Source organism: Vigna radiata, chromosome 7 (genome assembly GCF_000741045.1).
Source record: "Vigna radiata var. radiata cultivar VC1973A chromosome 7, Vradiata_ver6, whole genome shotgun sequence".
In the NCBI taxonomy this organism is placed as follows: domain Eukaryota; kingdom Viridiplantae; phylum Streptophyta; class Magnoliopsida; order Fabales; family Fabaceae; genus Vigna; species Vigna radiata.
Genome location: NC_028357.1, coordinates 48,752,776 through 48,765,496, shown reverse-complemented (window position 1 = coordinate 48,765,496; position 12,721 = coordinate 48,752,776). Strand labels below are relative to the sequence as shown.

The following is a 12,721-nucleotide window of genomic DNA, read 5'->3' as shown; positions in this document are numbered from 1 at the left end:
GATAAATTAATAATATATTTGTGAATGCTAATGATGTGTATTACTATATTTAGATTTTGTTTGAAATATTTAATCAAATGTGTACTTTTTTTTTATTTTTTTACTTTTGTCATTGTTATTTTGGGTTAGTCAACCCACCAACTAATTATTATTATGATATTAGGTTAAAATAGTTAACTCACTAATCCAATCACATCAATGGGTGATATACCCATTGCACTCATGACTCTCTAAGACAACAAATGGAATAATGTTAACTATTGAGAATAAAATAAACAACATTAATTAGCCAATTCCTAAAGTCCTAGGTGACAAACCTACACTTACAAATGCCTTTTTGTCTATTATATTAATTTAATCAAATGCAATACTTTTTTTTTGCCTGCCTCCACTATAAATACTTAAGACAAAGGGAACATTATGATGAGTCAACTAATTATTAAATTAATCTCATTTTAAAATGGTATCCCAATAGAAAGTAAAACAAGAAACTTGTTTGAATTTAAATTTATTCAACAAGATACAAAGTAATAACATGGTTTATTCATATGTATTCACTCCCAACAATTATACTCTCTACTTTTATTTTAGGCTTTTGTTGATGTATTTTAAGCTTTCAACGTTATAAAGGGAATGAGATTTTTTAGTAGAGAAATAAAAAGAAAAAAAATGAAACTTTTTTATAAATTAAAATTGGTTATTGTATAAGTTAATTTGTGCAAAAATCTTTTAATATACTTTCTCCAAATTTTTAATTTCAATTTATAAATGATTTTTCCTATGTTTATGAAGATTGTTTTTTCCAAAGCATACCCTTAATTAATTATGAAGAATACAATGAATTTTTTTCCCTGGATTAGGAACTAAAGACAAGGATCATGCTTCTTGTCTAGCATTTCCCCTACATTGTCAAAATCACATTTAATTTTAAATACATATAAATATATATAAGTGACTTTATCGTTCTTTTTGTGATAATTGATGTATGAATACGCATTATTCTTTTAAAATATAACTTAATATAATCATTTGATTTTTATTTTTTTTTATTTTGATAACAAAAACTTAATTTTTTAAAAACTTTTATCTATATATTATTGTTATTATAACTAACACGAAATATTTAGGAAAAGGCTATAATATAGATGAACTTTAAAGTACATATAATGTTTTTTAATCATTTAAAAGTACAAATAATTTAGTTTTACATTATTTCTTTTATTTTGATCTCATAACACTCTAGGTTAAACATGTTCATTTAAGACACCATCAAATTTATTTTAATTAATTAAAATATCAGTGAAAAAAAGAAGATGACTAAAACACCAAATGAAGAATTAAAGAACATTTACAAATGTAATTTAACATAATGTAATGAGTAAAATAAAATAGTTTTAATTTGATTTTTTTTTATTTATAATTTTTGGTTTTGCATAGAAAGAGGACTCTCTCATCCCAATGGTAGGTAGCATATAGCTATTGTTATCATCTAGTTCAATAAATTAATTAAGGGAAATATGTACATGTAAATATAAATTTCTTTTGTTGGAATTAAGTATGAGGTGAGTTGTATGAATTAAAAATGAATAACAATAAAGAGAAAACAATTAATTGAATTTTAATATTTAAGATTAAAGTAGTGTTTTATGATGTTCATGAATTTTATAGTATGAACTAATTCATTCAATGCATTTTGAGTTGATTGGCTATTACCTTGGACCATGTTGTTCAGAAGAAAACAATGATAATGGAGGATTCCTGAAAGGCAAAAGCCATGTTTTACTTTGAAGCTATAGGTTCATGCAAGCACTCCTTTGATCCACTAAACAGCCATATATGAATGCTAATTTTAATTATATATATAAATAATGTTAAGTGTTTTTTTCTTTCTTTCTTTTTTTCTGATACATATTTATCATTTTTTAAAAGATGAAAATAAAGTTGAATTGGTTTAATATATGTGAACTAAAACCAAATAAATTAAAATAAAGTTATAGATTAAATTATTTCAAAGTTTTAAATAATTATGAAGTAAATATGAATTATTTGAATATTTTTGGTTTTATTTGTTTACTATTTAGATAGTAAACTTTGTAAAACAAATTCCTGTTTTTTTTTTTCTTGTTGACATCTAACTTTCCTAAATGGTTTACTTTTCTTTGGACAACGTGAAGTGGAATAACTAAGATGAAAAGTGTTAGTTTTATTTTGACACTTGTAATCTAAGGTTGTGCTTAATATAGTTTTATTAGTTTGAAACATCCACAATATGAGGAACTACTTCTTTAACTGACATGATAATCATTCAAAACATTATTTAAAGAGAATTAGAAAATCACGGATTCACAACAAACAAACACCAAGGTTGAAAACTTTAAGCGTATGTTTCAAAGTATGAACATATAAATTATTATATAAATTTGGTGAGAGACAAAATGAATGAGTTGAAAAATAGTGAACTGTACCGTATGTGACATTATAAATATTCTCGGAATATAGACATTGTTGATGACATTTTCATTTTATCTCATTGGAACAGATTTTGTAGTTAGTTTTGTCTGTTGGAATCTTGTTAGGGGCAACTTCGTTTTATGCACCACAACGTTTTCTGACTGCTTGTAGTAACAGTAAAGTACTCATATACCTCTTAAGATATAAATTATTTTTAACCATTCATCATTTCTCTTAATAAAATACAGAAATTTAATTTATAAATTCAAAATGAAAGGAGATAATAGTTTAATAAAGTTTGTTAAATATGTTTTCACTGAAGAAAATTTCCTAAAAATTACACTTTTGATGAAATTTTTAAAAACATGCTCATTCAACGTATAAATTTTAATGTACACAGGGAATAGTATATATGTTTTAAGAGAATGTTTTAATGATGTATAGTATCATGTCTGATTAGCTACACTAACTGAACAATCAACAAGTTTATAGTTTAATACAAACCAATCAGTGAAGTGATAAGTCGAATTGTAAATAGAATTAATGTTAAGAATAATTACATTAATTCTAAGCTAGGTCATAACTGTTTAGACTATAATTAGATCAATACTAATTAGAAACTCATCATAAAATTTATAAATATATGTTTGGTATTCATAGAGTTAATTACATCTATTGTATATTTATTACTAACACTATCATAAAAATACTAATTTTAGTATGAGAGTGTTTTCTGCGAATAACATTATAGCTCAACCCAAGAGTTTATTGGAGAAAGAATCTTAACTTGAACTTGAAGATTAACATTGACCTGTAAACTAAACAAATAATATGTTATTTTGAAGTGATTAATCCTATAAGATATGAATGAACCTGATGAAGTTATTCTAAAGTGGTAAAAGTTTTATTATAAAGGCAATTTATTATTAACAATGTTACCAATTACAAAATATAAGAAAATTTATCTGAAACTATATTAAGTGGTATCTAATTATATGATTTTATAAAGTCCAATGTAATTTCAAACCCACACTTATTCAGAAAAATCATTTTGTTCAGAAATATATGTTTTTTTTATATATATATTGCAAGAATATAAAACCAAAACTGCAATATTTGCATAAACACAAGAGTATTAATAACAAGAAGTTCGCAACAGAAACTAAAACAAGTGACGGCAAACATGCAATTCATATTATTGGTGGCTTTGCTTAGAAATTATTTTTTCCGTACCATTGTTTTTTAAGGTTAACAAGCAAATGAAAAATAATTAGTTGACATACATTTAGACTAAATAGTTCTTATTTAATTCCCTCCTCCAACTAACAAAATCATAAATTTGCAGATTTCATTACTCCCAATTATAAATTTCCAACTAAATAATGGTGAATTTCAAAACAACATAATTCACTTTAATTTAATTAAGTGTGCAAAAGGAAAAGAGTACTAAGTACATCTTAGATTTCTAAAACATCAACACTTTCAAAACAGGATTTAAAAGGTAAAAAACATCAGTAGATATGAAAAGGAAAGACAGTTCTTTGCAGTAGATATGAAAAGGTAAGACACTTTCCTTATAATTGTTGTGCAAATCCAACAATTGATATTGTCAATACTACAAGAAAAAGAATGTCAAGAAGGACAAGGTTAAAAAACATGACAAGCAAGTATAACATTGAAAAGTTTCCCAGAATGACACATCTAACTATTTATCGTATATAGCATGAAAGAACTAAACATATTAATTTCAGACTACACTTGGTTAAAGATGTTATTAAGTCTAGAAAGGTTAGAATTATGAAGATAGCTTCAGAAAATAAACCTACAAATATGATTACAAAGTCTCTCTACCAAATCGAGATTCGTTAAAACAGATTAATTTCAAAGTAGAGAATTGCGATATTTTATCTAAAATCGTGATCGTCTTATGAAAAGCGCAAAAGACCACCTTCTAAAGTGCATCTAGATATGTTGAGTTTGAATAGACTGTTTTCTGTCTACTCGTTGTATTCTTGTAGACAGTGGTTTGTCCTGACAATTTCTGGTATTCCTAGTTCTATACACACAAACATGCGAAGCTCTTGGTGTGAAATAGACGTTCCTCTGCGTATAGAACCTTCAAAAATTACAGTTTCTTCTTTTTCACTATTGTCCTTGTTTTACTGGTGATTGTTGTATCAACACAATCGGACTGGTAGGAATCCAGATTTAGACAGGAGTATAACACATACAAGAAAGAGATGAAGAAATACAGTAGTTGACAACAAAATCTACGTTCAACATTTAACCAACTACAAGATGCTAGCTCCCTCTCGGTTCCAGATACAGCCTTACCATCCTATTTACTCATAAGTTATTCCACAAACTTTTGCTAAAATAACTACCGATAGCTAAGCTGGCGCAATCAAACTCGTAGATAGAAGATCCCAGATAACTGAAGCCACTGCAATATGCCTAAGACGAGAAGTCCCTTTCTTTAGACAAATTTTACTTTACGATTTCTACACGACAAGAATCTTTCGTAAAACAATTCCAAAATTTCTAGCTGATCTGACAAAATCATCTGCATATGAAACATGTTCCTGAAAAACATAAATGTTCGCAAGGAGGATCTCTAAGAACTAACAAGTTCACATAAGGTCTTGTCCCTGTCATTTCCAAGACTCATGTTCTGTGTACAGCTTTAACAGATGAGAAGAATCCTCCCTAAAACGTCTTACGTAGTTTTCCAGGAACAACTTCTCAGTCAGAACAAATGGTCTCGTTAAGCTTGCATCCTTCCGTAGCAGACCTTTTGAGACAAGAAACTTCAAGACACAAGCCCTCGGAGCAATCCTTTTTCGGAGACTAAGTAAGAAAATTCCAGGAGTTTTGACAAGGTCCACAGAATTGAAGCCTGCCTGCTCCACCCAATAACTCATCACGGCATTAATTTTATCACAGGATGACAGCATACAATAAGGCTGCCTCCTAAATGCTAGAAGAACTTGTTCTTGGGACCAACCCCACCTCTTATAAGTGTGAATCTTCTCGGCCCAGTTGCTTTCGCTTAGGTTTCTTTTGGCAACCAACGCTATGCAGAATGTTGAAAGCGAAGCATCGAAGCCCATTTGCTTCAACTCATGAACTGTCTTTGAAATGTCGCCAAAGTAGAGTAGACGACACCATCTCTCGGGCAACTTAACAATATTTGAACCGGGAACTCCACTATCAAGCTACAATTTGAGGTTAACTACCCCACGGCTTTCATAAAGTAAAGAAGGATTGCGAATCAGAAAATCAATGATTTGCTTGTCCGTAAGCAAGGGTTGAAGGAGCCCTCTAATAAATTCGTATGTTGGGATTATATGATTCTCCAAGCTTCGTCGGAGAAAATAAGGGCAGGCGGTAACGGCATGAATAATGTCAAGGGATGAAGCACCCTTTGAACGAAAAAATTCAAACTTTGGCAACAGCACCTTTTGGGTATTGCATGAAAGTAACCGGGGCACTCTTTGAAGGATATGAGATATACGAGAGTTGGAGAAGGCGTGGTTTCGGAAGAAGGAGAGAACAGAATCAGGCTTTTGGGGTTTCGAAAAATGAAGTTTGCGGGAAGCTTTGAGAGCGGTTTTTTGGGAGAAGGCACAGTTGTTGACGAGGTACGAGACCACGAAAGAGGATAAGTTGGAGGTGGAGGTGGCCCTGCAGAATTGGAAAAGAGGGTTCCGTTTTAGGGTTGTCAATTCGAAAAACTTGGCACAACCAAGGGTTGTGCGGCGGTAAATTTTGAACATGGGATTCCTATTCAAACAACAATGATGAAGCTAGCAAATGTAGATTGGAAAATGATGAACATGGGATTCCTCCTTTTGGCTGCTTAAAATCACTTATTAGACTCACTCTGATTTCATTCCTTCTCCTTCATCGATTACCAAATGATTTTCAAATCCAATTCCAAACTCCTTTGCACTTGGGGCTCCCAAAAATACTCCAAGAAAAAGAAGTGATATAGCTGAAAAGTTGGTGGGATACTAGAAAACTTCAATACAGATATTGGCAGAAGGTATACCACAAGGAATTTACCAGTTGAAACATCACTTGATTGGTACTCTTGAAAGGATGTGGAAGCTTGCAACAGTGTTAATGATGAAATGAAGAAGGAAAATGTGCGCAACTGTTCTTGATTTGCAACAAAATCTGCTAAAACATTATACGAAAGAAGAAAGTGCAGAAGCTAGTGACAGTACTAGAAACATCTTTAAGGAAAGAATACTTAACACACAAGCTACCATCAATACCATGTTTAAGAAAGCTGCGAGAGAGGAAGCATGTCAAGCAATACCCTTTGACGTGGCAAAGAGCGAGAAATTTAATACTATGTTTGATTTGGTTTCATAGCACAGTCTTGGATTTAAACCTCCCTCCTGTCATGAGATTATATAGATTCATCTGCAATAACCATAGCAACTGAAAAAGTTTGAGATACTAGATATCATTTCTGAATTGAGATAATAGATATCGTTTTTAAAGATGTGCGGGAAGACAATGTTGTTCAGGTTGTAATAAATAATGTAGCAAACAACAAAGTTGTTGCAGGTCAAATGATGATGGTAAAGAGGAAAAAGGCTAATCTTGTGATGGACACTGTTATGACTTAATGTTAGAGAATTATGACAAGAAGATTCCAACTCACGGGGAGACAGTTTAGAAGATAAAAGAATTACTACAAAGTTTGCATACAAAATCTTAGACAAGGCCATAAAAGCATTTATGACATTTCAGGAGTTCCACTATAGCTGAATTTGAATAGCCACCATAGTAGGAGGGAAGTTTTATTTATTCAGCCTTTTGGTCTCGCACTCAACTGGAAAAGAAAATTGCTAGAAATTCAAGCAGCATTCCAATCCCACAATTCATGAAGATACCCACCATTGAAGAATACAATTAAATGAAACAAACTAAAAAGAAGGGACAATGAGAATCAATATCAATATTACTTGCAAAGGTTTTCTACAAAAGACAACTTTTTGCTTTCCTGGATCAATCACCATTAAAATATTAGACTGCTGCCATAAATCACAACTGTGACTTAATTTGAAAATGTACTTACTACAAAGACAAAAACATCACAATAGTCTAATGAGACATATTGGTTAGAGATGAACTACACCAAAGTCCGTATGTATCCATGAGTTAAATATCAACAACCAGATGCTAACACGTTTCCTGTGCCGCCTGATATAGCTCTAGTAACCTGGGAGTTTCCTCCTCAAAACGTTTTACGTACTTTTGCAGAAACCGTTCATCAGACAAAACAAAAGGTGTGCCCAAGCTAGCACTTTTCTTCACCAATCCTTTGGAGAGAAGATACTGCACAACCAAAGCCCTCGGTGCCACCCTTTTCTCCAAACTGTACGAAAACAACGTTGGGGACGAAATAAGCACGGAGTGATCCCAACCAAGCTGACCAACCCAAAACCCCATCACTGCATTAAGTTTTTCCTTGGAGCGCAGCATAATATTAGGCTGGTTCTTAAAAGCAACACAAATATCATCCTCGGACCAACCCCATTTCTTCAAGATTTCGACTTTGGCATTCCAAAGAGGTTTCGAAACAGCCTTTTTAGCCAGAAGGGCCAAAGTGAAGCTCAGCTTCACAGGGTCAAACCCCAACAACTTCACTTCCTCAATAGCGGGTCTAAGGTCGGAGCACAGAACCGAAGGCCGAGAGCAGAGTAAGTAGCGAATTCCAGTGTGCGTTACTCCGGTGTCGAGCAACATCTGAACGTTGGAGGCAACACGACAGTCTCCGATGAAATTGGGACAGGCGATGAAAACAGCGAGGGCTTTTAGGTCGGAGGGCAAGAACGTTCGGATGAGTTCGAAGATGGGAATGATATGGCTGTTGAGACTGTAACGAAGGAAGCGGGCGGCCTTGGAGACGATTAGAATGGTGTCGGAGGGAGAAGCGCCTTTAGAGGCTAAGAATTGGAATTTGGGGAGAAGCCTTTTGGTGGGGTCGCATACCAAGAGCTCGGGGGCTTGGTAGAAGATGCGGCAGATCTGGGAGGTGGAGAAACCGTGGGTTCGGAAGAAAGATAAGACGGAATCAGGTTTTTCGGCGGTTTCGAAACGAAGTCGTTTGGATAGTTTAAGTGCGACCTCTTGCGAGAAGCCGCAGGTGTTGGTGAGATAGGATAAGGTGAAGGCGCAGGGCTCAGAAGTGGTTGTTGAGAAAAAGTGAAAGGGTTGGGAATAAAGAAATTTGGGGAAGCAATAAAGAACACGTGTCTGACTTAGCCTGAGGCGGTGGCGGAGAATGGTGCTCATGGGATGAGAATGGAGGTAGATCCACCGCTTCCGCCGCAAGAGTTCGGACTTGTGTCTTTCACCACCGTCAACCCTACAAACTGGAACCACCACTGGATTAATTCACTCTAAATGCTGTTAAAAAATTCGTTTGCTTTTTATTTAGCTCATTTTTTTGGGTCATTTAAATAGAAAAAATAATAAAAACTATTCTAATATAATTACGAATTACTTTAGCTTCTTAAAATATAACACTCTCACGGCTAATGACTTTTTATACTATTTAACTTTTCAATATTTTTCTTTTACTAATACTAGCGTAAAAATGTAATAACCTGGAAAAATAGAATTTAAGAGTAGAATTGGAAATGAATACGTGTCGCCAAATAAGAAGGTTAAGTTTTATTAATAAAATAATATTTTTATTAAACAATATGTTAAAAGCTTCAGCCCATTTTTTGAAATACAGTTGGGTTAAATATGCTTTTAGTCCCTGAAGTTTCACTGATTTTTGGTTTAGTCCCTGCATAGAACATTGATGGCATTTCGTCCTCTTAGTATGGAAACATGTACGTTTAGTCCCTAAAAATAAACGGCATCAGTTTTTTGGTGACGTGACCAACGGTGTAGACTGACAGGATTTCTTTTTTCTGAGTGTTTCTCAGCTTTTTCTCCCTCTCTCCCTCGTCTCTTTCTTCCACCTTCCTTCTTCCATCTTCCACCCAACCTCTCCATCCTCACTCAACTCAACCTCCCTACCCAGCATCTCTGTTCCTCCCTCAACCACGATGGTCTAGGAGAATATCTGGCATTTCATCATCTGGGACAGTTTGAAAATGCTTAGATTGAGACCAAAGAGAGTTTGTTTTCAACCTCAGAGAGGGGTTGATGTGTGTTTGGGTCAATGCCTCTTTGCCTAAGCTTCTTCTTCAGACAGGAATTCCATAGATTCTTTATCTCATTATCAGTTCTTCCTGGTAACTGAGCAGCGATCTGCNACCACCTGGTACACCCATCAAAAGTTCAAAACGCATACAATCCCATAAACAAAAACATGTATTACCGACAAGCTGCAGAAATTGGTCCACCAAGAATTCTTGTAGTGGCAACAATCTACATGAGGAAAAGCCAAAAATGAAACAACTGGGAACACAATAACAGTACCTATTGCCAAGGACTGCATGAAGTTCAATTATGGAGTTCTCTTCCTGCTGTGAGAACGCCCCTCTCTTCAAATNTGGCCTAAGGTAATTAATCCACCTTAATCTGCAGCTCTTGCCACACCTCTGAAGGCCTGGCATAGAAAGGAAGAAGAAGGTTTGAGAGAGAGAGAGAGAGAAGGAAGGGTAATTAGTTAATTAAAAGAGTTATTGTGTTGTGCAGATGCTGCAATACTGATAAAGTGATGAAAGATAATTATGTATAGCANAGTAGTGGTACCAGCGAGTTTTGGAACGGAGCTCCAACATCCATGGCCATGTTTGGTGATGTAATTCAAAAGCTTCTCGTCTTCCTCATGAGACCAGAGGCCTTTACGAAGCTTCTGTTTGTAGCAGCAAGAGTGTCTCCCCACATGCAATTTGAAATGTTTGTTAAAAGCGGCAAAAGTCTTGTGTCAGAACCTACGTGGATGGTTAAGAAGGACACAGGAGCTTTGATGTGAATTAATGGGAGGTGTTGGAGCTTAATGGGAGGCGTTGGGTGGAAGATGGAAGAAGGAAGGTGGAAGAAAGAGACGAGGGAGAGAGAGGGAGAAAAAGGTGAGAAACACTCAGAAAAAAAAATCCTGTCAGTCTACACCGTTAGCCACGTCACCAAAAAACTGACGCCGTTTATTTCTAGGGACTAAACATACATGTTTCCATACTAAGAGGACGAAATGCCATCAATGTTCTATGCAGGGACTAAAACCAAAAATCAGTAAAACTTCAGGGACTAAAAGCATATTTAACCCAATACAGTTTTATCAAATTCTAGCTTTTTCTACTTTTTTTTTTCTTCTTCTTCGGCACCTTCTTTCTTCTGATTTTCAATACTGAATCAGTAAATTTCTGATTAAGTGGTGTCCAAACACTCACAGTGTAGTGGACTTCATTTTAACCAGTTGATTTCTCGTTCGTCATCAGTAAGTTATTTTTCCCTCTTCGTGCATCTTAGGATTGTAATGCATGCAACAGATTTAGATTTTCTTGAGCGTTTTACTTCTTCTCTTCAATTTCCAACTCTTTCTAGGTTCCTAATCATGCTTCCTACCATAAATTGGCAATCTATAGGTGTTTCTAGCATTTTCTCGATGTACAAGGGAACCAAAGCGGGCAAGGTTCGATTGTTTACTTGGCTGTTCAATTAAGAGGTAAGGGAAGCTAATGTCTTGTTAAAAAATTGTTGAATGAGATGTGCGTATGCTAAATTTTGAATTGGTATGTGGTTTGGCTCTTGTTATTTGTTTTGAGTGGATTTAGTGCATGTATTGGAATGTTTAAATTGTGAAATTTCAGTACGAATGTTTGAGAGATGATTTGAATGAGTTAATTGGTTATGATTGAAAACGTTAAAAGGGGATTTGGGTGAGAAATTTGTTATGATATTGATTAAACATCATACTTAGGAAATTGATACTATTTTTGGGTCTTTTAAGAGGAAGTAAGGTGGGGAATTTTAGAGTTAGGGGTCTTGGGCATATTTGAACTGTTGATGCAGCTTAGATAAGTTAATTATAACTTGTTAGGACTATAAAATTGGTTAGAATGAGGTTCTAAATGGTAGAAGTGGAGTTGAGTCCTTAGGTTGAGGAAAACTAGTGTTTTGAGTGAGTTTAGAGGAAGTGAGAGGGTGTTTTTGAGTGACTGAGGTCTAGGGTGTAACTAGGCAGTGAGAAAAGTTTGATTGAGTCATTTGAGACTTATTAGAAGTGCTAAATTTGCTAAAAACACATTCTAAGTGGTAAATTCAATTATTAGACCTCTAGGTTGATGAAATTGGGTTTTTAAAGTGTCAAAAGTGGTTTCATACATCTAGTCTTGGATCTAGTGATCAAATAGATGTTTGTTTTAACGTATAAACATGTTTTTCCATCAATACAAATGTGTAAAGAACCCCTTTAGTCATTAGAACAGGTTCCAAGTGCATCAAAAGCCTATTTTCATGGTTGTTGTCAACTGGTATGGCGCTCCAGCGTCCCTGGTAGAGCCCTGGCGCCCTCGAATGTCGCAACGATTAGCGTTGAGCGCCCCCGAGCGCCTTGGGCATGCCAGTATGCTGTTGTTTTTTTTTTTGTTAGTTTTTGGGGTTTCAGATGTCCGTTTTGGACGTTCCTTAGGTAGTTTTTGGGGGTTTTGGACCCTACTGGAACTGTTAGTGATGGTTTCAGAGTTGTTTTCCTTACCTATATATGAGTATCCTTATGCCATGGATTGATTGATGTTGTTTGATTGAAAAAGTATCTTGTATGTTTATATATATGCATTGATTTTGCAACATGATTGAGGGCACACTGTATTGTGTGTGAATTATAGTTTGAAAGTATGTACATATAAAGGTTATGACTGGTGTTGAATGTAACAAGTATGGTATGTCGATGATTCAAAGAGGATTGGGATTTGATTAAGGTGACTTGAATAGTATTAAAGTAAGATCTCTAGGTGAGATCATTTAGTGTTTAGAATGAATGTAAGAGACTTCCATATGGGGGCTTATCCCAACATTCTAATGGTCTTTCATTCTCACTTAGAGAGGATTGACGCATGTGATGAAAGTAGTGAGAGGTTCTAGGGTAGGCGCTATCACTGGAGGCCTATTGTGTGATAACGGACTAACCTTCTGTGTGGTAGGGTGAAACCCATTGACAATGGCTTTGCAAAGCAGTAGAGGCCACCACAAGTGCACGACCCGTCCTAGATCGACATTCATTATAAGTCCGGACGAGTCTAATGAGTCATAATATGATAGGATATTATAGTTGTTTAATTATATGAATGTG

General features: G+C 34.6%; 2 protein-coding genes across 2 annotated transcripts; both read right to left on the bottom strand.

Annotated features, from left to right (window-relative positions):
• Positions 1–4,133: 4,133 nt before the first annotated feature.
• LOC106766540 lies at positions 4,134–8,900 on the bottom strand. The gene is made up of 5 exons (XM_014651263.2): positions 7,653–8,900; positions 6,517–6,630; positions 6,334–6,445; positions 5,910–6,234; positions 4,134–5,666 (listed from the first exon to the last, which is right to left on the bottom strand). Exons 1-5 carry the CDS (start codon positions 8,761–8,763, stop codon positions 5,103–5,105), a joined length of 2,226 nt encoding a protein of 741 aa, XP_014506749.1. The 5' UTR covers positions 8,764–8,900; the 3' UTR covers positions 4,134–5,102.
• A 682-nt stretch (positions 8,901–9,582) lies between these two features.
• LOC106766539 (transcription factor MYB61-like) lies at positions 9,583–11,028 on the bottom strand. Its single transcript, XM_014651262.1, has 4 exons — positions 10,996–11,028; positions 10,183–10,351; positions 9,907–10,036; positions 9,583–9,745 (listed from the first exon to the last, which is right to left on the bottom strand). Exons 1-4 carry the CDS (start codon positions 11,026–11,028, stop codon positions 9,583–9,585), a joined length of 495 nt encoding a protein of 164 aa, XP_014506748.1.
• Between the last annotated feature and the right edge of the window lie 1,693 nt (positions 11,029–12,721).